Here is a 26,800-nt window from a genome sequence, read left to right as displayed (position 1 = left end):
ATTACATGCTTTTCTGGACAAAAACGAGTAAATAAATGCTCGATTTCACCACTACTAACCACGAACAAAACACGTAATAAAAAAGAAAGTGCATTTATTAATTGCATTATTAATTAAATGAATTTAACCGGTGAGACAAGAAAACCTATCCTGAACTAATATAAAATATACAATACAATATACAATATAATATACAATTTTCATGAGTAACTCCTAGAAAGGAATTACTCATGTGCTCGTCACTAATTTATTTAAATAATTACAACCAGTAACTCGTGCCGATTAGGACCTTTCATCCTCGACATGATTGAGCACCGGAGGGACTTTAAATTTTAACTCACGGCATAAGAAGTTCTACGATGGCTCCAAAACACTCCTACTTCGCAGCAAGTATTGTAGAATGCGAGTATCGAAGATCCATCGAAGATCCACCGAAGATCCATCGAAGATCCATCGAAGATTCACCGAAGATACATCGAAGATCCATCGAAGATCCATCGAAGATCCATCGAAGAATTCATTCCACATCTTTGATAAGGTAGAAAGTCCGTCGTCATATCTGTAAAATAAAATAGAACAAAACGATAAGTTATTTGCAATATAATCTAAAATCATATAAAATAAAATCGAATAAAATGTAAATAAAAATAGATACTTACAATGCATTCCAATGGGATGAAATTCAATTGCACCATGGCGATGCACCTCGCGTGAATCTAAAAACGCGGTATAAACGAAAATAAGAAACTATAGATGAGTTTCTTATCGCGAAACCGAAATTTTATTATACGACGAACAAAACTGATTCTAATTCGCGTTTGATTTTAATTTGTTTTACGCCCGATCACTGATTCTAAACAACTAATTCAAAGACTGCTTTGCACACAGTCAATGCAAGTAGAAAAATCTTCATTGATGCACTGATTCTAATACGCGAACAGTCTGTGCGACTGTTTAAAGATAAAAATATAACTTTACTCGAACAAACTCTAATGCAATTACTGCCTTGGTCGCAGTTAATTTAATATATATATTTCAAAAATAGTTCGCGAACGCGACGAAATTGAAATAAAAACGAACGAACGTGCTTCTAATCCGTGATTTTAATTATATTTAACGATACAACACTCCCGTATATTGCTTCGCGCACGATAGCAATGCACGAACACTTGCAACACTTCACAAACACAATTCACAAACACTTCCAACACTGATATATTCCCATGATGATCTGAAACAGAAATACAAACAAAATTATAAATATCATTGTTGTAAGTAAAAAAATTATTATAATTATTGAGAAAGTGTTTAAAATAAAAATTGACTTACGTTTATTCTTCATTGATGAATGCACGATGGGTATCCTACCCTTAGGATGACGATGAGCACACGTTTAAACCGAATAAAAGAAACTTACGGAGTTTCTTAACCGAGCAAACGAAACTTTAACATGCGACGATCAACACTGACTTTACTTTCCGATTCTTTTGTATTTTATTTTTACGATGCAACACACGAGTACCTCATTGCCTACGCGCTCGATTGCAATGATGTTCTGAAACAGAAAAAGAAAAATAACAATTAATATCATCGTTATAATAAAAAACCATTAAAGTTATCATAGAAACGTTTAATAGGAAAATATACTTACTTTTAGTCTTCATTGATGACTGCAGGATGGGTATCCTACCCTTAGGATGACGATGAATAAAATAAAATTAAATAAAACTCTGAAAAGCTGAAACATACTAAAAAGATTATAGAACAATATATCCTGTGAATCATTCCTGAAGGCATTGCACACTTTTAAAGATATTTTATCATAAAGAATCAATATAAATTCAAGCAATATTAATTGCCTTTATCTCACTACTTGTATAAAATTACATATAAAGTATTTAATATCAGTAAAAATTTTTAATAAAAATCGATAACGTTATATATATATATAATAGTTTAATACGTCACGTTCGTTAGATCTTAGCTCGTTGAAGGACTGATCAGGAATGAACACGTAATCGCGTCCTTCATGTCGAACGTTCGGCTGTCTTCGTTTTGTTTCCGGCTGTCTTCGTTTCTTCTGTTCTCACTTCGAGAAATTCCTGGAATATACGTACACATTCGTTATTGCCCGTAGATAGAATATTTTATTTTCTTATTTTCTCTCTCTCTCTCTCTCTCTCTCTCTCTCTCTCACTTTCGTTCTCACTCTTTGTATACATTTCTGTATGGTTTAAAAAAAAGAATAACGCTTACCTCGATGAATATGAAGATAAAAAAGAGTAAACACAATTGTTAGACTGAGTATATGTATTCCTGCTGGACTCTCCTAATGCTCGGTACCTAAAAAAGGAAAAAAACAGATTACATTAATATAACATAAAGAAAATCAAATATATGAGTGTATGTGTACGAGCTACCTGTACTTATGCATATATGCCTGTATGTGTGTGTATGTTACAGGAATCGAATTTAATACGAAATACGATCTTTGAATACATAATTATGAAAAATAATTAATTAGAGCATCATTAGAGGTGGTAGTAAATATCGATACCATGAAAAAAGCTGGAAATTAGAAGAAATATTGTTAAGTAACATTGGTGAGATTTGGCGGCACGTCGAGATATATCGATGTTACATTTTCACAGATATCTATCGAACTTTTCAATATTTCGTTTTGAAAACACTCACGTATGAAAATCTTGTGTGTAGCTATCGTTTGATATATAATAGGAAGGTGTAAAATACTTTTCAATTACCTGAGTTAAACGAGATGACAGGTATACAAAATGGTGGTCACGCTCTGCGCGACATCTGCTGCGACCAATGGATACTTGAGATTTTGCATTCTTTCCATCTATTATAAAAAAATATCGAATAGTTAAAAATAGGATATAGGAACATAACAATTGTTGAAATATATACTTTATTAATCCAAACAATAAAAATTGAACATTTTTGACAATTTTATTATCAATTATAATTATCTAATTATTAATCCAATTAATAATTATTCTTATCTAATTTATTTTTCTATTAGGTGTATACGATCCTTGTTAATATTCAAAAAATAACGAGTAAGATAAAGACAATATCCACTAAAAACTTAATCACATTGCAACGTTTTGATATAAACATTCCTTCAATTTTTATGTAATTGTTTAAACTAATATACATTTGTTTTAACGTCCCTGTGCAATGATGACTTTGGATAATAAAATTTTTATCCAGAAAAATATCACATTAATATTATTGTTTTATTAAAACAATTAATAAAACATATATTAATGAAAAATATGAATTATTTTATACATTTACATTACATATGACGGTACATACATAGATCATATATTCCGATCTTTTAGACAACAATAGACATTCCTATCGATTATTTAACAAATATTTTAATATTCTAATGCAATCTCTTTATATTTCATATTGTTTAAACACATATGTACTGGTTTAAACATTACATACTTATTAATATACTTTGAATAAAATATTCATTTTGCATTAGAATATTAAAATATTTGTTAAATAATCGATAGGAATGTCTATTGTTGTCTAAAAGATCGGAATATATGATCTATGTATGTACCGTCATATGTAATGTAAATGTATAAAATAATTCATATTTTTCATTAATATATGTTTTATTAATTGTTTTAATAAAACAATAATATTAATGTGATATTTTTCTGGATAAAAATTTTATTATCCAAAGTCATCATTGCACAGGGACGTTAAAACAAATGTATATTAGTTTAAACAATTACATAAAAATTGAAGGAATGTTTATATCAAAACGTTGCAATGTGATTAAGTTTTTAGTGGATATTGTCTTTATCTTACTCGTTATTTTTTGAATATTAACAAGGATCGTATACACCTAATAGAAAAATAAATTAGATAAGAATAATTATTAATTGGATTAATAATTAGATAATTATAATTGATAATAAAATTGTCAAAAATGTTCAATTTTTATTGTTTGGATTAATAAAGTATACATTTCAACAATTGTTATGTTCCTATATCCTATTTTTAACTATTCGATATTTTTTTATAATAGATGGAAAGAATGCAAAATCTCAAGTATCCATTGGTCGCAGCAGATGTCGCGCAGAGCGTGACCACCATTTTGTATACCTGTCATCTCGTTTAACTCAGGTAATTGAAAAGTATTTTACACCTTCCTATTATATATCAAACGATAGCTACACACAAGATTTTCATACGTGAGTGTTTTCAAAACGAAATATTGAAAAGTTCGATAGATATCTGTGAAAATGTAACATCGATATATCTCGACGTGCCGCCAAATCTCACCAATGTTACTTAACAATATTTCTTCTAATTTCCAGCTTTTTTCATGGTATCGATATTTACTACCACCTCTAATGATGCTCTAATTAATTATTTTTCATAATTATGTATTCAAAGATCGTATTTCGTATTAAATTCGATTCCTGTAACATACACACACATACAGGCATATATGCATAAGTATAGGTAGCTCGTACACATACACTCATATATTTGATTTTCTTTATGTTATATTAATGTAATCTGTTTTTTTCCTTTTTTAGGTACCGAGCATTAGGAGAGTCCAGCAGGAATACATATACTCAGTCTAACAATTGTGTTTACTCTTTTTTATCTTCATATTCATCGAGGTAAGCGTTATTCTTTTTTTTAAACCATACAGAAATGTATACAAAGAGTGAGAACGAAAGTGAGAGAGAGAGAGAGAGAGAGAGAGAAAATAAGAAAAAAAATATTCTATCTACGGGCAATAACGAATGTGTACGTATATTCCAGGAATTTCTCGAAGTGAGAACAGAAGAAACGAAGACAGCCGAAAACAAAACGAAGACAGCCGAACGTTCGACATGAAGGACGCGATTACGTGTTCATTCCTGATCAGTCCTTCAACGAGCTAAGATCTAACGAACGTGACGTATTAAACTATTATATATATATAACGTTATCGATTTTTATTAAAATTTTTACTGATATTAAATACTTTATATGTAATTTTATACAAGTAGTGAGATAAAGGCAATTAATATTGCTTGAATTTATATTGATTCTTTATGATAAAATATCTTTAAAAGTGTGCAATGCCTTCAGGAATGATTCACAGGATATATTGTTCTATAATCTTTTTAGTATGTTTCAGCTTTTCAGAGTTTTATTTAATTTTATTTTATTCATCGTCATCCTAAGGGTAGGATACCCATCCTGCAGTCATCAATGAAGACTAAAAGTAAGTATATTTTCCTATTAAACGTTTCTATGATAACTTTAATGGTTTTTTATTATAACGATGATATTAATTGTTCTTTTTCTTTTTCTGTTTCAGAACATCATTGCAATCGAGCGCGTAGGCAATGAGGTACTCGTGTGTTGCATCGTAAAAATAAAATACAAAAGAATCGGAAAGTAAAGTCAGTGTTGATCGTCGCATGTTAAAGTTTCGTTTGCTCGGTTAAGAAACTCCGTAAGTTTCTTTTATTCGGTTTAAACGTGTGCTCATCGTCATCCTAAGGGTAGGATACCCATCGTGCATTCATCAATGAAGAATAAACGTAAGTCAATTTTTATTTTAAACACTTTCTCAATAATTATAATAATTTTTTTACTTACAACAATGATATTTATAATTTTGTTTTATTTCTGTTTCAGATCATCATGGGAATATATCAGTGTTGGAAGTGTTTGTGAATTGTGTTTGTGAAGTGTTGCAAGTGTTCGTGCATTGCTATCGTGCGCGAAGCAATATACGGGAGTGTTGTATCGTTAAATATAATTAAAATCACGGATTAGAAGCACGTTCGTTCGTTTTATTTCAATTTCGTCGCGTTCGCGAACTATTTTTGAAATATATATATTAAATTAACTGCGACCAAGGCAGTAATTGCATTAGAGTTTGTTCGATAAAGTTATATTTTTATCTTTAAACAGTCGCACAGACTGTTCGCGTATTAGAATCAGTGCATCAATGAAGATTTTTCTACTTGCATTGACTGTGTGCAAAGCAGTCTTTGAATTAGTTGTTTAGAATCAGTGATCGGGCGTAAAACAAATTAAAATCAAACGCGAATTAGAATCAGTTTGTTCGTCGTATAATAAAATTTCGGTTTCGCGATAAGAAACTCATCTATAGTTTCTTATTTTCGTTTATACCGCGTTTTTAGATTCACGCGAGGTGCATCGCCATGGTGCAATTGAATTTCATCCCATTGGAATGCATTGTAAGTATCTATTTTTATTTACATTTTATTCGATTTTATTTTATATGATTTTAGATTATATTGCAATAACTTATCGTTTTGTTCTATTTTATTTTACAGATATGACGACGGACTTTCTACCTTATCAAAGATGTGGAATGAATTCTTCGATGGATCTTCGATGGATCTTCGATGGATCTTCGATGATCTTCGGTGATCTTCGATGGATCTTCGATGGATCTTCGGTGGATCTTCGATGGATCTTCGATGGATCTTCGATACTCGCATTCTACAATACTTGCTGCGAAGTAGGAGTGTTTTGGAGCCATCGTAGAACTTCTTATGCCGTGAGTTAAAATTTAAAGTCCCTCCGGTGCTCAATCATGTCGAGGATGAAAGGTCCTAATCGGCACGAGTTACTGGTTGTAATTATTTAAATAAATTAGTGACGAGCACATGAGTAATTCCTTTCTAGGAGTTACTCATGAAAATTGTATATTATATTGTATATTGTATTGTATATTTTATATTAGTTCAGGATAGGTTTTCTTGTCTCACCGGTTAAATTCATTTAATTAATAATGCAATTAATAAATGCACTTTCTTTTTTATTACGTGTTTTGTTCGTGGTTAGTAGTGGTGAAATCGAGCATTTATTTACTCGTTTTTGTCCAGAAAAGCATGTAATAAATGTCTTACATGCATTGCTTCGTACTTAGTTTATCTAATCGCGATTAATTTTAATATATCGATACTTCGATATTATAAATAAATGAGCAAGAAGACAAACTCATTCGCGACGGATAGATTCTAGCAGTTAAGTGGTGGCTCAAAGCCCAGTTCTTTTATTAGAACAGCCAACTTAATGAAAGGAGTCGTCCGAGGTTGTTTATATATTTATTTTTCTCTTTTAAAATTATAAATATTAAAAAATTAAATTTAGCAATTTTTGCATAATCAAAAAGTCAAATCCAAATGACTTGTAAAGTCTTAGCCCGCTTAAATGAAATAAAATGTTTTGATATATGTTATAAAATAAAATGTTTTTATGTGTTCATATATATATATATATGTTAATCATGTTTTTTAGATCAGGATTTTCAGCTTCTAATATACTAATCTCCCGTTTCTCCCCCCTGTACTTTCTGCGTTCTCATCTATGCGTGTGCCCAGGTGTTACTCGTATGGGTGAGAAACGGTTAGTATAGGTTTAGTTTTAAGTTTTTCCCCTATTGGCGGCTGTCATTGTGCTAGTGATTGCACGATGTACTTTACACCTGTGTGGGTATTAGGTAAAGTGTTTTGTACATCGTTTCGCGATATTTTTTAATTAATACATCATTTAATACTGAGAACACTACTTCTACATATCACGTGTGATATGACAAATACGAGTGTTTCTATATTTTATATTTATATTAAATTTTTCTACTTTTTTTTTTGTAATAAAATCGTTTTGAATAGTAGAGTTACCGCATTTATTTGTGGAAACTATGATATACTCGTATATAACTAGTATGCAATATATACTAGTGTATACTTGTATTTTTGCATTAGTCATTTTTGCAATAATCACTAGCCTTGACAGACGATTACAGCATTGGTACGTACTCCCATAAGTTTAGAAAACACGCGTTTGAACTAGGGTGTCGGAGGTGCCCCGGGGCATGCTCTCTAGTTTAGACTTTTGCACCCTGGTGGTATGTGAGAGAATCGTGGAGTGAGTGGGTGGGTATGTACGTATGTTTGATCTTTTTAGATATTGCCAATATACAGGCAGGTAGCATACTTAGGTGTGAATGTTTATTTAATTTGTAAGTAGGTAGAGACCGGAGAAGTCGCGCGATTGTAATTTTCACTCAGGAGTGAAAATTACAAAAATTTCTTCTCCGGATATTATACAAAGTTTCAGCAACCTTTAGATTCATTTATCTCATTTAAATATTTCTTTTATTTTTTCCATATATTGCTGATACTCTGTACTGTGAGATATAAATCAGTATCGAACGGTTCGAAAGTCTTTGCGTTTTCTTAAAAATTAATTTTTTTTCGAAAATGTGAAGATTGCTGAATACGTTGGATGCTTATTTAATATTAAGTATATTAACGCTTTGCTCTTTAGTAATTCCTACTGAATACTTCATTTGTTTTATATGTATAGTAAATACAAAGTAGAGTAAAGATAGAAGATAAAAGTAGTCGAGTAAAAAAGTAAGATCATAAAATGTGTGTATGACAAAGTTTCTGCTTTATTTTGATACTATTGAATTTTTTAAATGCAAAGTGTTAATAATAGGTTCATCGATTAGATCAAATATCTGTTGAGGCATTCGAGTAAATATAACTATACGACTTTTATTGTAAAATACGTTTAGAAAAAGCCTCACAGCAGAGTTTAGGGCATGAAGAAAGAAGAGGCTAAATGCCGAAGAGGCCCCCACTTAAATGTGGCTGAAGAGGGCAACTACATAGACTATTGAGCTATTTTCAAATGTTCAACAGCAAGTTCGAAATTTTCGAGAATAGTTCTCTAGTCACATTTTATATTTTATTATGTTACTTGCTTGCTCGTCATTAATTTGTAGTTGTAATTGGAGATGATGGACCATTCCATCTCCTTGGCACGCCAAATCTGTGTCTAAATTGTCCAGAAGATGCATAAGTTTTGTTAGTTAGAGTCAAAAATATTAAAATTCTCGTATTATTAAATTTAGAAGTTTAAATAACGTTCAGTAAATATTACATCAGTCATTTCTTTTTTATTGTTTCGCCTTTAAGATTTTTTACTGTTATTGTATTTTATTAAATTTGCAATTTTTCTTTTATATATAACGTAGTTTAAAAGTATTTTATAATAATTAATAGGATAATATTTTTATATTAGTAACTTATTATAATATTTGTACTTTTCCTGTTTCTTAATTAATTATATTTTTAATGTAAAATCACGCGTTTTAATTTAATTCTATTTTACAAACGGTAAATAGAGATTTAATAAAAGTAAATAAGGTATTCAAATGAAAAGTGCATCTTTAAATTGGACTACTTATATGTTAGGCTATTCTATCACTTGATTGTATGATTAATATAGTTTTTTTCTTGTTACAGGTGATCATCGTTGGAGTTATCATCAAACCTTCTGGATTCCTTTTTATTTGAGCGTTTTTAATTGCTTCATTCTAAAATATTTGTATAAATGCATTTCTGAAGGCACACACACATGTTTATACACTAAAAATTAAAAATAATTATTTAAAATTATATTACAATATATATATATATAACTATACTATATATACTATCAAAGAATATATCATATACTATCATATAGAATACTATATTCTTTGATAGTATTGTACCGTCATCGCGTTTGAGTACCTACTATCGCTCACTGGTGGACCCGGTAGTAACTAAAGTTAATCTGGGTAGATAAAAAAGGGGACTTTTTTACCCAAGACAGATTTGTAAATTAATCTGGAAATACCTGTTTGCTTGGCTGGATTATTAAAGATCAAGGAAACGTAAGTAGGATAGAAATGTTAAACCTTTTCCCTTGCATTTACACTTACGCATGCACACAAACGTAGATGTAAATAATGTATAGATTGATAATTTTCATTTTCCTCGATAAAATAATATAAATATGTAAATTAAAATCTCTATAAATCATAAAAATGCTCATTCGAGTATAATCATGTGAATAATAGAAAATTTTAGATGCATTTTAAAATCGTCTCATTATAAGTTTATATTTTCTTATTTCCGATAGACTTTTTAGAAAACCAATTGTATTGTTCCATCGTAGGAAATCGGGTTGATTACGTAGGAATGTCGTGTAACATTTATGTATTACGAAGAAGAACGATTCTCTTTTCATAAATAATAATGTGGTTATTTTCTTTGGGCTTGCTATTTACTTCGGGGTAAGTAGAAGTGATCCGGTTAGAATACAAATAGCCTTCGTTAGGTGTTTATTTACTCTCTTTCTCTTTTTATTTTCTTTGAATATATCGTATAAAAAATAACGAGGAAAATCAGAAGGAATTTCCGTAGTAAACATTAGATATATGCATACTTATATATGTATATGCAAATACTTACGTAGGTTTCATCGAATCTACCATATCCGAATGAATAGTGGAATAGACTTTTCGTTTCTGAAGGATAAAAGGATAAGAACGAAGAAGAACGAAAAAGGAAGAAGGAGGAGGAGGATCGGCGTACTCGGTTATTATGCGATCGACATAGCTTGAAAACGATTAATACTATTGTTATGATTCAGAAATACATCGTGACGTAGACGTATACACTTAAGCACCGATCTATCCCACTAGTAGTCGTTCGAGGTAGTCGTAAAGAAGAGAGATCTTCTCAGTTTACGTCTAAGTAGCGCCGAACTCGCTACCGATTGTAGAAATTTGTAGGTGTGGGTATTGTGTTAATGTGCGAAATGAAGAAAATGTGCTAACATTAGAAAATTCAAATTGACTGATTAGCGTAATGTCGCGAGATAACTCAGGATCGATCGTTAAATCTAAAAGCGTAACAAGCCTAGATCGTATAGAATACGAGAAGGGGGCGAAAAATTATCCGGTAGAACTTGTAATCGGTAAATCGAATAAATCGACGCAAAGCGATATATCTCAATCAAATTGGAGACATAAATCTTATTACGGTGGATTGCAACAACAACAACAACAACAACAGCAGCAGCAACAACAGCAACAGCAACGTTCGACGTCTACGTTGCATTTGCCGAAGCATAGTCAATATCAGATAAGCGAATCGAATTTTTCTAATTACAATCCAAAGAATAACACGCTTAACTCGGCGCAAAGCGAATTGATATTATCGGCTAAAAACAGAGCGAGCAAATATGTCACGTTGGATATGCGATCGAGCATTGCAGGAACACCTCCACCCTCCCATTTTTATCTGCCTTCAAATTCGAATAATTATGCTAGTACATCTGGGGGTATTGTACAACCGTGTAACACGTGTTGTTGCGCCTGCACCGGATCGCAAATTTCTCATACAAATTTACCACTCGTTACAACCCCTTCGATCGAGGAACAGGACGGACCGCAAGGACTTTCCTGGAGAAGATTGCACATGAGCAGAGCAAAACTAAAAGCAACCGCGACTACGTCCGAACTTTTAAGTGGTTTTGCAATGGTAAGCTTCTTTCCCATCTAATTAATGGATAGGAAAAATATCGTATCTCCTTATCTTTTTTCTTACAACACATTCTTTACTTTATTTATTATGATGATTTCATAATAAATTGCCTCTAATGACAAATCTTCAAATTGGTTTATTTTATTTATCATCAGAAATAGAGAAAACGTTGAAAATATGTTACCACGAACAAAGTCTCTATCATTCTAACCGATTACACAACGTTTCCTGAAAATCATTAAATCAACATCAACGACAATTCCGTGTATGATCTTTAAGTTTGATCTCTGATTATGCAAGATGAACGCCGCTTTCTTCTATATATATATTTCGTTATTATTAGTAAGAATTATTTTATGTTGAAAAATTCATTTTAATCGACATTGAGAGAAGAAGATAGCGGCAATATGTGATTAAGCTTTTACCTACTCGACAATCATAAAAAGATTGACGCTCTTAGCATACCTTAGTCATATCACATGAATCGTAAAAAAGAAAAAAGAAAATAAAATCTAAATTTAAAAAAATAAGAACTAATTAGAAGAATGAAAGGTCGTAAATATATTATATTCCCATATTTCTTAGCTCATTTTGTTTCTTTTCTTTTCTTTTTCTCGTATTTTTCGTATCTATTAAATTTGCGTTGAATATTTTTCTGCTTCAGGTCGCAATGGTAGAACTACAAATAAATGATCCAACTGCGGTACCGGAATGGCTATTCGTTATGTTTGCGGTTTGCACGACGGTATTGGTATCAGTGCACATCTTTGCATTAATGATAAGCACGTATCTTTTACCAAATGTCGAAGCTATAAGTAAATTACAAGTGTCGCGTCTGGTAACAGAATCCCCGCACGAAAGAATGCGCGGCTTCATCGAATTGGCCTGGGCATTTTCTACAGTATTAGGATTGTTTTTATTTTTAGTAGAAATAGCGATACTTTGTTGGGTCAAATTTTGGGATTATTCCTTCACTGCTGCTACTGCCAGTACTGTTATAGTAATACCTGTACTTATAGTATTCGTAGCCTTTGCCGTTCACTTTTATCATTCCCTCGTTGTTTACAAATGTGAAACATCGATATCGGATATGAAAGAATTAGAAAGTATCAAGCGAAACTTGGACAATGCAACAATCAATCATTCTACGGTGTAATAACGAATGCCAATAGATAATCTATTTTTTTCTTTTCTTTTAAACAACGAAACTTTTTTTGACTTATTTATTTTTTCTTTTTTTTTTTCTTTTTTTTTATAGAACCAAGTTAAATGTTCCTATCGAATCTAATAATTCCATTTTCGAGAACGATCGTTTCTAAACGTAGTAGTGGTGAAGAAAGTACACGTATAAATCTGTTTAATTAACATTATTAATAAACATTTAATCAATTACTTTTTTTTAACACAGCCAGTAAAGGAAAATGGCTATGCATCGTTATATATAATAAACAAATGTACACGTCGATGTACACGTTTAGAATCGAAATTTGCAACGAAACATGTAGGGGCGCAAAATATTTGTTGTTTTATTTTTATTCAATATTTTTATTATATCGTATGATATTTAATTTCTACTGCGCGATTTAATTTTCAATTCTTCGTTGAAACATGATGATTATTGTAGGTTTACGTCATACGTATCTATAAATTCATTTTTGTTGACTTTGGATTTAAAAAAAAATAACTGAAGAATCATTTTGCGCCTTTGTGTTTCATATATATACATAAATATATGAATCTTTTTATCTTCTCCTTTTAATTTACATAATGAACGGGTTTTTGTTCTCGTCGATCAAATGTTTAGACTTAGCATGAAGGTCCATAATAAATCGTAATTATATTATATCGCTGTTTCCTACGAAAACTAAAGTTCGTTCGCTATATATATATATATATAATTTATATACCTGACTATACATAACGCATTTTCCATTATCGTATCGTAATCTAAGTTGTGATTAAATCGATTTAATTTATATAATATTCGATTATTTTTTTTCTTCTTTCTTCCTTCCTCTTTTTATACAAAAAATAACATATCTTACGAATGAAATTAATATCAAGATGAGAGAACAATGAAATATAAACACTGATGTTATAAATGCTTAATTATTGATAAAAAAAATTACACGGGAGAGAGAGAGGGGGGGGAGACAGGGAGGGATCTCTTTCTAATTGCGGAGATAGATTTTTTTATTAATTAAATTATTTATATCTGATCGAGCAATATATACAGGGTGCCTGAGATTCTTTTCAGCCAATATCTGTCGGCTTTTTCTATGCACGAAAAATTAAAAACAAAAATGTCATACAAATATAGATCTCTTATTTAAAGTTTTATTCAAAAGTTATTATACAAATTGGCGAATCACCTAATATTTTTCTTCTCGTTCAAAGTGCCGACCACCATCACGTAATTGCGAATGCACGTTTGAATGTATCTTGTACAAATTATACGTGTAATAAATATTCCCATATTCTTGATATGAAAGTACTTTCGATATTTCTGTTGTTAGCATTCCGAGGAGAAAACTTAAAGAGAATTGATATTGATTGGGATTACAAAAATCACTTGGGAATAGTAAACAACATAGAAAAGCATAAGAATAGATAAACATAAACGATCGGAAATTTAAAGACAATTCCCCGTTTTACCGAGTAAACACGAATATTTATCATTTACATCTTAACTTTTGAATGCAATATTAAATTACCTGTATTTATATAATACTTGTGTTATTATTTTCGTGCATAGAATACGCCGAGATCATCTGGTTCAATAAACTCTAGACACCCTGTACATGTATATATATATATATATATATATATATATATATATATATATCTCAAATGGTAATCGAAAAATATGCTTGGAATACATATTTTCAAAGAGATTAAGATCTTATTTTTAAGAATGGAAAGAAATTCGTGATGTAAATTTAAATATTCTTAGATTAATATATTATAGATATATATATATATATATATATATCTACATATATATTTACACAATTAAATGATTAATATTCAACTTATGCTCTATATTTATATATATATATGTAGATATTTTTTTTTCTGTTACTTTTCTTTTAATCATATTACACATATAAGTGCTATCGATATATAGTATAAAAAAAATCAAGTTCGAAAAATACTCGTAGAGAGAAATAAATTATTATCTATCGAGAACACGATCCCGATTGAAGACGATGCATTATATTTTGATAACGTATGATATATTATAATGATAAAAAAAAACAGAAAAAATTTGCTTGTGCTATGGACAGGTAGATGATGATGATGATGAGATGATGATGATAATGGTGATGATGATGATAAACAGAAAACAGGAAAAGTGTCGGATTAATATTACGCAAAAATGATATATATATATATATATAATTTATGTACCAAAAAGTGTATTTAATTTAAAATATTTTCACAACTAGACACTTTGGATCTATCGCTAAAAACACCATCAAAGAAGCAAATTGAGAATGAGTGTTATTTCATTTCTAATACATATTATTATGTATATTTATCGTTAAACTGAAATTATAATTCTTCACGATTATATCTCGATAATTGTTCAATGCTTATTTTTTTTGTTCGCATGGCGAGGCTATTTTTAAAACGTATCTTCTCCTTCTTCTTCTAATTATTTTATTTGCATAAATAACAAATAACGCGCCCATCGTATTTTTTCTTTTCCTCCTCTTCTTCTTTTTTCTCATTAGTTTTTCTTCTTCTTTCTTTCTTTTTTTCTTTCTTTTTCTTTATTCTTATTATTTTAAAAACCACATATGCAATAACAATCATATGAGGAAGAAAATGAAATACTTTTTGGTTTACGTTGCTACTGTACAAAATAATTTATCGCTTACTACTACTGTTACTTTTTTACGAACGTAAGGAAGTACTGTTTAAAAAATATAAAGGTGCGCTCAGAAGGAAGCGTGCCGAACCGCTCGATATATTAATTATATCAATATTGCAGATATATCGTACGCAAAAGTGCACGAATAATAATAACTTACATTTAAAAAGGTTCTTCGATATTCGCAATTGTCTTTCAGGAGACCTTTGCAACGCGTATCATGTATATTTAATTAACGCGATTGATTTAAACGCATTTTAACAATCTTGGCAAAATTATATACTTATTTCGAAAACGTAAAATTAAACTCTAGAATCATGATATACAAATAAATCTTTCAACATTTGTTACAATATATAATAACATAATATATTGTATAATAGCATATATATATATATATATATATATATGTTTTAAGGAAATATAAGATAAAATTGTTAATGTCATATACATTTGCTTTACGTAATGTAAGTTCAATTGATAAACACTGATTATTTAATCTGTATGAAATCGCGAATGATTTGATCTGTTTATTATATTGTGTCATAGCATACTGTGTATTATATTATACTATTTTATACTATATCGTATTATACTGCATTAATGTAGTATTATGTATTATAGCATTACACTATGTCAACCTACTATGTTATAAATTGTTGATGCGGGCAAAAAAAGGTTTAAAGAAAATTTCTTCTTCAAAAATCTCTCGATAAATTGATTTTTTATACACATTATTTTCAGTCTTGTCTTTAAATAAACATATATAAAGTCTTTCAAGTATCCTATCCATAGCAAGAGCTTAGGAAGCTATCTCAAAGAATTTATTTTTTTCTTTAAAATTAGGTATACTTCGGAATAAAAACCCAAATATACAGTTCGTCTTTTTAATTATGTTATTTTCATATTATGATTAATTTTTTAAATTAAATAACATTTTTTAATTTCTGTATCGTTCAACGAACAAGAAAGAAAATTCTATAATTTAAGCTTATTCACAATGCCAAAGCGAACTGGAACTCTGAGTTTTCTGTTGTTGTATTTTTTTTTTCCTTTTTTTTCTTTTAAATTATGAAAATGATATATTTACATAAACATTGCTTTTTTTCCCTATATTACTAACCTAATCTCAAATAAAGTCACAACCTACTCACACATATTCACTGAATTTTCGATTAAAATTTTTTAAACAAAATTTTATACTAGTTCAATCGTAACTCGACGTTACGTACAATTCATCTGATGCTCCATAAATATTAAATAAAAAATAATTATTCTACACGCAATGATTTTTGCAGCTGAAGAAGCATCAATATAATAGAGTGGAGTGACTAATAAGTATTTCTCATTTATATTTCCAGATTAATTTTTTCAATGTTTTCAATTTGTACATACATTCTCGTAAAAAATAAAAAGTAAATAATTATAATAATTATAATAACATCGATAAAATTGAAAATATGAAACAAATAAAAATCAATCTTCCAATTAATAACATTTATAGTTTAGCATATCTAAGAAATTTTCGAATATTTATTATTTACTGTCAATTTCATCTACCACATGTAGTCTACTCATACTTGACACCAACAACTTTAAGATACATATAAAGAATGCTGACAAAATACGAGTATTGGCTGGTATTTCGGAAAATACATTTAAAAAAAATATTTCTTTGCCTTATTTTAATGTATAAAAAAATGTATAAAAAAAGACAAAGATAGAAAGAGACAAAAACGAAAAAGGAAAGACAACTTGTGCATAACCGGTACTCCACTCTTAACGTTACGTTTTTGTCCGTGAAAATTAATTCTATATAAGATAAATTTGTAGGTGCACTACATTAATGTTCTAGTTAGTCGTCGAATATGTCGTCAGTTTTTCTCATGAATTAATGGATATTAAAAAACCGTGAATGTGTCATGTATGGAAAATCTTACTTACTTAAAATGATACTGATAAAGACCAGAACTCTAAATTTTCAATGACAATGAATCTTGTGTAATTATTTTTCAAGAGCCATGACTCTTGTCAAACTTCCATGTATATAGAAGGTTGTTGAGATATGAATGGTTCGCTCCACATCCGACGTAAATCTCCCTAAAAAATTATAATCGAATTCTAAAGTATATATACGTAAATGTAAATGATAAAAAATAATCTGCTTAAAATATACCTTTAAATAAGCCATCGTCAGTAGTGGCAGAAGAGTAAAGGGCACAAGATATAATAAGGCAGGCTGTGCAGCTTTGAACACCTCAGAGCTTACAGTAGCAGTGAGTAAACCAAGAAAATAGCCAATCAAGGAGCAATGGAAATAACTAATACGGTTAAAGTGTCGTGGGGGTGGAACTCCTGTTTCACAACCACCAGGCAAGAGCTGACTCTTTTTGTATGCATCATATCTTAACACAAAGCAGAGTAAAAGCCCTGGCATAACAATATCGCCAAGACCTAACATCGAAAAATGTCCCGCTTGATGCATCGAAGGAAACATCAGCTTTCCTGGTAGAGGAAGTTTTGGAGCTTCCCTAGCTACACCACCTAAGTGCAATCTTTTGGCGACAAGACTTACTGGATTATCAGCAGGTCTAGTTGCTACCTACGAAAAGTAATAACACCTAAAATTGTGTCTCCTTAAAGACAAAATTTTGAAAATTTAAAAGTCTATGATTCTTTGACTAAATAGAAATCATGCTTATTTGATTATTATGATAAGAAAACAATTTAAGTGACTTACCTTAACCATTACGTTTGCACTAAATATATAGGACGAAAAGAAGACCCAGAATACATCGTAAATCAAAAGTCCAGTTAATAGCAAAGTAGATACTTTTAAACTTGGTAATCGAACAAATGCAATGAAGGCTACGCAGAGGCCCATGCCCATTGCATCCATGAGCAACCAGTGTCCTGTCAGTACCCATATACATACTATGCTCACGCTGAGTGAAAATGAAAGTAATTCTGCTCCTGTAAATCTTCCACAAATACCAAAGGAAATTTTATTGCCATCTGTGCAGGGTCTAATTATGTATTGACACATGGGTAGTAGAAGAAATGCCAAAGCAACTGTAGCTATAACTAGAAATATAATGAAATATATTTTTTATGTTATTGTTCTATTGACCAATAATAAAATGTTCTTAAAGACAACTATAGGTAAACTTACTTGCTGTACATATTGCTAAGAGCATTTGCATACTATCAAAAAAGAAAAACATGACGAGTAGAGAAATGGAAGCACCAAGAGGTAGACAGAGAGCATGCATTGTATCTAAGGTTTGGATTCTTCCTCCGTTAGCACCACCTGTGTTTCCAGTACCACTAGTACTCGACATCCCATTACGTTCCTTTTCTTTTTCTCTTTCTTTCGCTTCCTGTTCCATATTTAAGGATCGGAAACTGCCATAGACTATCAGTAGAATTGAAATTAGGAAAGTGGATATCCTAGATGAATCCATTATAGAGTAAGCCCTAAAAACCATAAATATAGTTAGAATGCATAAATTAATAAAATAAGATTTGTAAATGCAACTTCTTTGCATGCGAAGAAAACTAACCACTGATAGTCAACTTGATACGTGGCCATGTTTAGCAATGCTTGGCCGTAGCACACAGCGCTATGCTAAGACACTTTGTGTCATTTAGACGTCTTTTAATGTACTTTCCATTTGCACTAACCTATATCATAGATCATCTGTAGAGAAAACCATGAATTAATCCAAAAGATACTACCACTTTCATAATCTGTCATAATCGAATTAATAAATTGAAAAGAACAACAAATATTTACCTATCACACATCACATTAAACATTATTGGCAAAGCGAATTAGGCCGCTTGAGACTTCAGTCACCACCTAGAGAAAAATAAATTATTTCTTTTGCTATTGTAAAAAAATTAAGGAAAATTAAAAACAACAAAGAACACGACTAAGTTACATACGCGTATTTCTATTGGTTAAGATTATATAACATACTAGTAAAGAATAAAAAAAACTTTTTAAAAAAAGAAAAAAAATATAGGGTTATCAATGCAAAGTTAAAAATAAAAACATTCATTAAATGGGGGGAAAATAAATAAGACAGCCATTTTACCGTGTTGCAGGAGAATGTTGTCATCAGCATTAATAATTAAAATCATTTTCAGGTAGTAGTACGGAGTACACGAAACGAGTTTTGGCTTTGTTAATATACGAAGAAACAATAGCAGCAAGTTTCTTTCTTCTACTTTCAAACTTTCGCTCACGACTCCTCGACTGCTCGTTACCAAACCACCACCAAGTGCACAAGGTAAGAAAATCTATGTGTCAAGAGACATCGAAAGTTAAATTAACGGCAGCTGTGAAGTTGAATGTAGAAACGAACGATAATATCACTCGAATTTATGTTTATTCTCGTTAGATTTAACGAACGTCATTTTAATTGGAAATGGAGTGACAATCAAATAACGGAGCGAAATACAAATTTACGAACGGTGAGTGTTCACCATTTTGGTAAACATACGGGGTCACGTGACTGGCCCTGGCCCCAAGAGGTTGCTACTCCCTTACCCTAGATTGTATTTCGACTGGCGATTTTCTTCAATCCATCCACCTGTCTCTCTCTCTCTCTCTCTCTCTTTCTCATTCACTCTCTTACTCTCTCTTTCTCACTCTCTCACTCTCTCACCTGGCCGATGTGATGCCTGGCCCATCAACGATTCTATTCGTCACCTTCATTTATATTATCAACTTCCCATAAGATCAATATATTTTAACAATCGAGTTAGTATAAATGTTTGCAATCCGTGTAAAGAGAGAAATGCGCGATTATTATCGCACGATCGGTCAACCAGCACACTCAACTGTACAGGTCAACCATTCGTGAATGCTGCCGACTACTGGCGACTACTGCTGTTTCTTGACAGGCGCACCTCGCTAAAAATCCGCGTTCACTATACGTTTAATACAAAGAAATTTGACAATTTTCGCACTATTTATCTCGTTAAATTTATTTTAAAAGAATATATTTATTTCTTTATATCCATATGTATTGTACAAATTAACTAGGCAATATATAACTAACAATTGTTAAACTTTTCCTTTCGAAAATCTTAAAATTGCATTCTTATAATGTTAAATTGCTTCTATTATTCTTTTGTATTCTATTATATCTTTTTTATCATTATTCTTACTTTTTTACGATTTCTCTTTATATTTTTTAATATACGATTAATTGAAAAATATAAAAAATAATAATGTAGATAGGAAATACGAAGATTGGCGATAGGAAAAAAACAAATATGCAACACGTGGTTTTGCATTTGAGATACGCGAATCTGTTAAAAATATATTAAATTACATAATTTATTCACAAGTATACACTGTTCTTTTTTAAACAATCATTGTAATATCAAAGAAAAATAATAGTTTTTGTTATTGAATAAAAATGTATGTAAATCCGCCTTGATGCCGCCATGATACCGCCATGATACCGCCGTAATGCCGCCATGATATCGCCGTAATGCCGCCATGATGTCGCCATGATGCATTTGACAATGCGTTCGCAACGCTATCTACTTGCATTAAAAGTGGAAAGTTTCGATATATTACGACAATTCGAGTTAGAAGTTCGAGTTCTTATCTCTGTTCACGGTTTTACTACTTCCTCGTGCTTGCGCGGTCTCTACTTGTTGCACACGTCGTGTTTAACCAATCTTCTTCTTTTCCACTAATTACGAAATAAATTGAATTTCTTTTAACGAGAAATAATACAGAATAATTAGAAAAAATGGCGAGTTATCATAAACCGGAATCTAAAACTATTCAAGAATTAAAAGACATCGCTAATAAATTGAGGATTCATTCGATCGAGGCCACACAAGCTAGCAAATCTGGGTAAGGATTTTTTATACTTGATAATGTGCATTTTAACGAAGAATTATTTATAAAGAATAATCATTTATTATTGATTACGTTAACCTTTTTTCTTTTTTTAATTTTTTTCATCGACGATCATATGGTATGCTTGAAATTTTGGAACTTTCGCGCCTAAAAGATACAGAGTCATCGTGAAAGATCGCGACAATAAATTATTCTTCTTAGCAATGTATGTCGTCGTTAAAATGACCTTCGCTCGTTAGAAAAATCAATTCTGGATTAAAAGTGACGGGCGGTAGAAATGATTGAAACGAACCAACATCACCTTGTAACATATAGCAGCTAAGAGAGTAATTGTTTGCGCATCCATCTTTGAAATCGTACGACAATATGTATGATAAGCGAAATTACTGCCACATTTACAGATATCGTCGATAATAGAAATGAATGCTGGAAATATCGAGTCCCAGGATCGCGAATTATTTGATTTTCTTGGAATAGAAAATCTCTGTGTTGTTTTTTTTTTTTGTCGCGAATATAGAAACTTTTTCATACTACCGGCATTGTTACAAACACGCACGTACACTTTCTTTTCTTTTAGTCTCTCTATATAATCTTTTTTTTTTTTATACGATAGACAATTTTTGTTCAACAAATATTTTATTTGTATAAATTTCATTTGGTTCCTATTCGATTCAGTAAATCTTGTAATATTTATTTCTGCATTTATAATTTTGTTTTTTTCTCGAGACCACCGGGATCAAAATAGTCTTGTAAAGCCTATATCGTATTTATGTATTTTTTAAGAGTGTCAAGACATTACGTCATTACTTCAATGTAATGCAACGTATTTTTTATGCGTACTTTTAAACCGTTTCAATGTTCATCGTTTCAAAGAAACCACTAGATTATCGTGTGTGTTCTCCCAGATTAGTTAACAATGACATTACACATACACGCGCGCGCGCACGCGCATATACGAATCATTTAACGAATGTAATTACCATAATAATTAACATTTCTCATCAATAAAGGTTTTACCATATTTTTACGATAAAAAATAACTCGTTTTTTTATAAGTTTATTATTTTTTGATAAAAAAAATGCTTCGTAACAATGGAATTTCACTTCCACGTGTCTTCGTACATATATGTTACGTAATATTTATACATAATACATGGATATGCTCGTGCAAATGAAAAATCACGTGTTACAGTCTCATATAATTAAGACGATTTAAAAATATAAATGTTTAATTGAAAAAGAATTGAAATTATATTGTTGAAATACGAAAAGCGAAGTTACGATGTAAGCAATGAAATTTCACATTTTTAGTCAACTTGACAGAAAATGCGAGTCATCGAATTAGCTTAGTAATTTCTTTTTTCTTTCTTTTTCTTTTACTAATAAATTGTTTTTATATTAATACGAAGAGAATACTGTAAAAAAAAGATAATTAATTTCGTCTTTAAATCACTATGTGTTTTCTACAAATTTATACAGATTTTTATTAATGATATTTGACATTTATTAGGTAATAACATAATTTCAAGTTAAATCCCGATAAATCTGTAAAATGAAATCGACGAGTAAAAACAATTAGTAATTTGTTGCACAAATATGACTAGACTAAAACGTGTAAAAAGAAAAAAAGGAAATGAGTGGAAAATAATTGATATTGAAGTGTATACTAAATATAGAATCGTTAAAATCATGAATTGTTGTAACGGTACGTGTAAAACCGGATGTTCAACGATCAGTTTAACGTAAGCGAATAATGTATAATCAGTGGTAGGAAAGTGAAATAGTAGGGGAAATTTACAATTCAGAGGTATGTAACTCGTCGAATCTGTTACCGGCTTTTAGTCATTCAATACTTCTTGTGGAATACATTTGTTAAAATTTGTTAACGCTCCAAAATTCAAGATGGTATCTTCGACGGAGGTAACTAAGTTACAGGACTTAGCAACTAAACTTCGTTTGCATTCCATACAAGCGACCGAGGCATCGAAAAGCGGGTTTGTTTTTAATTACAATTATTACAATATCTTTTATGTTACATGTAAACCAATATAGTTTTTCTTTTTTGCAATTATCGTTCACGATGTTTCGTTGTTTTTTTTTTCGCGCGCCCTTATATTGAACGTCATTTTGTTAATAATTATCGATAAATATTAGATCCTTCGATTGTAGAACGTTCTTATTTGTTTTATAATTATATTTCTTATTACACGTAATACTTGTTTAAACAATAATTGATTGGTATTCACACATGATGTTCGTTATATGTGTTTCGTCGTTTTTCACACGTATGTATTAAACACGATAATTATTAATATTAAGAGAGTACTAAAAATAGTAATCTATGCATAATTTTGCATATGTAACAATTATAAAGGATTTATAGATTTATTTATAATATATATACTTGTTTCTTTCTTGACTTAATTATTTTTATTCGAGGTTATACATAACCTCGTATTCGTTATGCTCACGATATGATTACGAATTTTTTATTACGTTATTCTTTATTATTATATTGTTTAATTATTACTATTATTAGTGTTAGGTACACTAATGTGCATTTTCAATCCTCTAATTAATGTCCTTTATTTGACCTGACACATCACGCCAGTGAGATAAGTAGCACTTTGACCCTGATAAGAACTTCTGATTGTAGATATAAATATGATCTTCGCATAAAGATCCTTGATAGTTTCTATTTTTTTCTTTGTAACTCTTTCTTATCTACCCTTTCTTATTATTTATGTAATTTATATAATTGGAATGTATTTATTGTCTAGTTGTTTGCTTGATTAGGAAGAATAGAATTAGGGAAATAATATGTTTATTTCTATTATTATAGACATCCAACATCATGTTCTTCGATGGCAGAAATTATGTCTGTTCTATTCTTCCATACGATGCGTTACAAAGTATCTGCACCACGTGACCCAAGTAGTGACAGATTTATACTCAGCAAAGGCCATGCTGCGCCTATTCTTTATGCAGGTAAAATATTATAATGACGATACTGAAAATGTGATTTAATAGAATGAAAGAAAATTACAAAAATATTTTTTTTTACTTCATAGCTTGGGCAGAGGCTGGTCTATTCCCTGCTAGCGAGTTATTGAACTTGCGTAAGTTTGACAGCGATTTGGAAGGCCATCCTACTCCGAGGCTCAATTTCATAGATGTAGGAACAGGTTCTTTAGGTCAAGGTCTTTCCGTTGCAGCAGGCATGGCTTATGTGGGAAAGAATTTTGATAAGGCTAGCTACCGGTATGCATAATAACATTCCAATTATTTTTTAAGCTGTTTACTCATTAGCAAAAGTTTATAATTTTATTTTTTTCTTAGAGTGTACTGTTTAATTGGCGATGGAGAAGCAGCAGAGGGTTCTATCTGGGAAGCATTGCATTTTTCTTCTTATTATAAATTAGATAACTTGTGCGCTATATTTGATATTAATCGTTTGGGACAAAGTGAACCTACTTCTCTTCAACATAACATGGAAGTTTATCGTAAAAGACTTGAAGCTTTTGGTTTCAACGCTTTGGTCGTTGACGGTCATGATGTTGAAGAACTTGCTAAGGTATATAAATGAATTTACAAATAAGAAATTCTCACGATATACAATTTTAATATTTAAATGAATAAATTAATTTTGCTTCTAGGCATTCCATGAAGCACAAAATACAAAGGGACGTCCGACTGCCATTTTGGCTAAAACATTTAAGGGTAAACATTTTCCTAATATTGAAGATTTAGAGAATTGGCATGGAAAGCCACTTGGTACTAAAGCTAATGAAGTAACCCAGGTATAATATCTTGAGTTATATCACCGATATATTCGTTGATAATAATCGTTTGTGTTTTATTGATTAGATGTTTAATTTCATTTTTAGTATTTGACCGGACTTTTAAAAAATTCTGGTCCTTTGGGATTACACCCTCAGAAACCACTAGTGGACGATGCTCCCGTAATAGACATTAGTAATGTTAAATTGGCCTCACCTCCAAGTTATAAACTCGGAGAACAAGTAGCTACTAGATTAGCTTATGGTACTGCTCTTGCCAAGGTTTGTCTATTTATATTGGTCTATTTATATCAGGGGTTAATTACACCTACAGTTTATTTTTATTTTTATTTTATTTTGTTTTGTGATTTTTTCTTTTCATTAGCTAGCGAAGAATAATCCACGTGTGATAGCTTTAGATGGCGACACCAAGAATTCTACTTTTGCTGAGAAAATAAAGACTGTAGATCCAAGTAGGTTCATCGAAGGTTTCATAGCCGAACAAAACGTTGTTGGTGTTGCCATCGGTGCTGCTTGCAGAGATCGAACTGTTGCTTTTGTTTCTGCATTTGCTACATTCTTTACACGTGCCTTTGATCAGGTAAAAGTTGCATTATTATTTTTATTATTATTATTATTCTGTCAAATATCTGATTTATGTAATCCATTAACATTATTCATTTTTAATGATATAGATTCGTATGGGAGCTATTTCTCAAACGAATGTAAACTTTGTTGGTTCACATTGTGGTGTATCCATTGGTGAGGATGGACCATCACAAATGGGTTTGGAGGATATTGCAATGTTCCGTACGGTACCTGGATCAACAGTATTTTATCCGTGCGATGCTGTATCTGCTGAACGTGCCGTTGAATTAGCTGCTAATACGAAAGGCATTTGTTTCATTCGTACCTCGCGTCCAGCTACAGCTGTTGTCTATAAAAACGAAGAAACATTTGCCCCTGGTAAAGCTAAAGTATTGAGATCTACTGCAAAAGATCAAGTTCTTGTTATCGGTGCTGGAGTAACTATCCATGAAGCACTAAAAGCAGCAGACGAGTTAGTAAAGGCTGGTATAAATGTTCGCGTGATTGATCCATTCACTATTAAACCTCTTGATGCACAAACAATTATTAAGAATGCTAAAGAGACCGGTGGTAGAATCGTAACCGTTGAAGATCATTATGCTGAAGGTGGCTTAGGAGAAGCAGTAACTTCTGCCGTTTCTTTGGAACGTAATATTATTGTTAAAAAACTTGCTGTACCTGAAGTACCACGATCTGGTCCTCCGAATGTCTTAATTGACAACTATGGTATTAGTGCTCGTAAGATCACTTCTGCGATACAAGATATTTTGAAGTTGTAATTTTATATATATATATATATATATATTTGTTCTCTATTGATAGTCATAATATGAATTGGCATTGGTCACAAGAGATGTGTTCATTTATATATATATATATATATATATATATATATATTACATTTATAGATTTCTATGCAAAAAGATTTCAGAATTCATTTAATGAAGTAAAATTTTTGGTTTATTAACGTTATCATTTATATAGAAATATAAATTTTTCAATGCATAATATTAAGTCAAGGAAAGCTTAAAAAAAAGAGATAAGTTAAAGTTGTTATTGAGAGTCAATTAATATATGGGAAATCGTATTTTACTCCATATGTATATTTTCTACATTCATGAAAATAATAAGCGAAAGAAACATTTTCTATTATATTTTTACAAGTTTATATTGTATATATATATAGATTTATGAGCATACATGAACTTGATATATATATATATATATATATATCTATTTGTAGTTTAAAAAT

The 26,800-nt window shown here is 30.7% G+C and overlaps 3 protein-coding genes and 1 long non-coding RNA gene across 8 annotated transcripts; 3 read left to right on the top strand and 1 right to left on the bottom strand.

Moving 5' to 3' along the window:
- Window positions 1–9,542: 9,542 nt before the first annotated feature.
- On the top strand, window positions 9,543–10,428 carry LOC122524178. The gene is made up of 2 exons (XR_006305491.1): window positions 9,543–9,760; window positions 10,345–10,428. It is a non-coding gene; the product is annotated as an uncharacterized LOC122524178 (long non-coding RNA).
- Window positions 10,429–10,469: 41 nt separating this feature from the next.
- Window positions 10,470–12,665, top strand: LOC122524177 (protein orai-2-like). Its single transcript, XM_043646279.1, has 2 exons — window positions 10,470–11,414; window positions 12,082–12,665. The coding sequence occupies exons 1-2, from the start codon at window positions 10,740–10,742 to the stop codon at window positions 12,571–12,573; spliced, it is 1,167 nt and encodes a 388-aa protein (XP_043502214.1). The 5' UTR covers window positions 10,470–10,739; the 3' UTR covers window positions 12,574–12,665.
- A 4,137-nt stretch (window positions 12,666–16,802) lies between these two features.
- Window positions 16,803–20,286, bottom strand: LOC122523819 (signal peptide peptidase-like 3). 2 transcript variants are annotated; one of them, XM_043645693.1, is made up of 8 exons: window positions 19,968–20,286; window positions 19,395–19,599; window positions 19,091–19,156; window positions 18,858–18,994; window positions 18,467–18,771; window positions 18,035–18,378; window positions 17,471–17,896; window positions 16,803–17,394 (listed from the first exon to the last, which is right to left on the bottom strand). In XM_043645693.1, the coding sequence occupies exons 4-8, from the start codon at window positions 18,884–18,886 to the stop codon at window positions 17,326–17,328; spliced, it is 1,173 nt and encodes a 390-aa protein (XP_043501628.1). In that variant the 5' UTR covers window positions 18,887–18,994; window positions 19,091–19,156; window positions 19,395–19,599; window positions 19,968–20,286; the 3' UTR covers window positions 16,803–17,325. The 2 variants fall into 2 exon arrangements, with proteins under 2 accessions (XP_043501628.1, XP_043501629.1); XM_043645694.1 differs by lacking the exon at window positions 19,968–20,286 and adding an exon at window positions 19,850–19,953.
- Window positions 20,287–20,886: 600 nt separating this feature from the next.
- On the top strand, window positions 20,887–26,698 carry LOC122523818 (transketolase-like protein 2). 4 transcript variants are annotated; one of them, XM_043645690.1, is made up of 10 exons: window positions 21,110–21,175; window positions 22,692–22,988; window positions 23,084–23,175; window positions 24,024–24,169; window positions 24,253–24,442; window positions 24,521–24,755; window positions 24,838–24,981; window positions 25,069–25,242; window positions 25,346–25,561; window positions 25,656–26,698. In XM_043645690.1, the coding sequence occupies exons 3-10, from the start codon at window positions 23,084–23,086 to the stop codon at window positions 26,325–26,327; spliced, it is 1,869 nt and encodes a 622-aa protein (XP_043501625.1). In that variant the 5' UTR covers window positions 21,110–21,175; window positions 22,692–22,988; the 3' UTR covers window positions 26,328–26,698. The 4 variants fall into 4 exon arrangements, with proteins under 4 accessions (XP_043501623.1, XP_043501625.1, XP_043501626.1 ...); XM_043645691.1 differs by lacking the exon at window positions 21,110–21,175 and adding an exon at window positions 21,386–22,465; XM_043645688.1 differs by lacking the exons at window positions 22,692–22,988; window positions 23,084–23,175 and having other exon boundaries at window positions 20,887–21,175.
- Window positions 26,699–26,800: the final 102 nt, after the last annotated feature.

The sequence above is a fragment of the Polistes fuscatus genome, unplaced genomic scaffold, assembly GCF_010416935.1.
Source record: "Polistes fuscatus isolate 324 unplaced genomic scaffold, CU_Pfus_HIC Scaffold7, whole genome shotgun sequence".
NCBI classification, from domain to species: domain Eukaryota; kingdom Metazoa; phylum Arthropoda; class Insecta; order Hymenoptera; family Vespidae; genus Polistes; species Polistes fuscatus.
The sequence above is the reverse complement of the archived record's forward strand: the minus strand, read 5'-3'. Positions and strand labels throughout refer to the sequence as shown.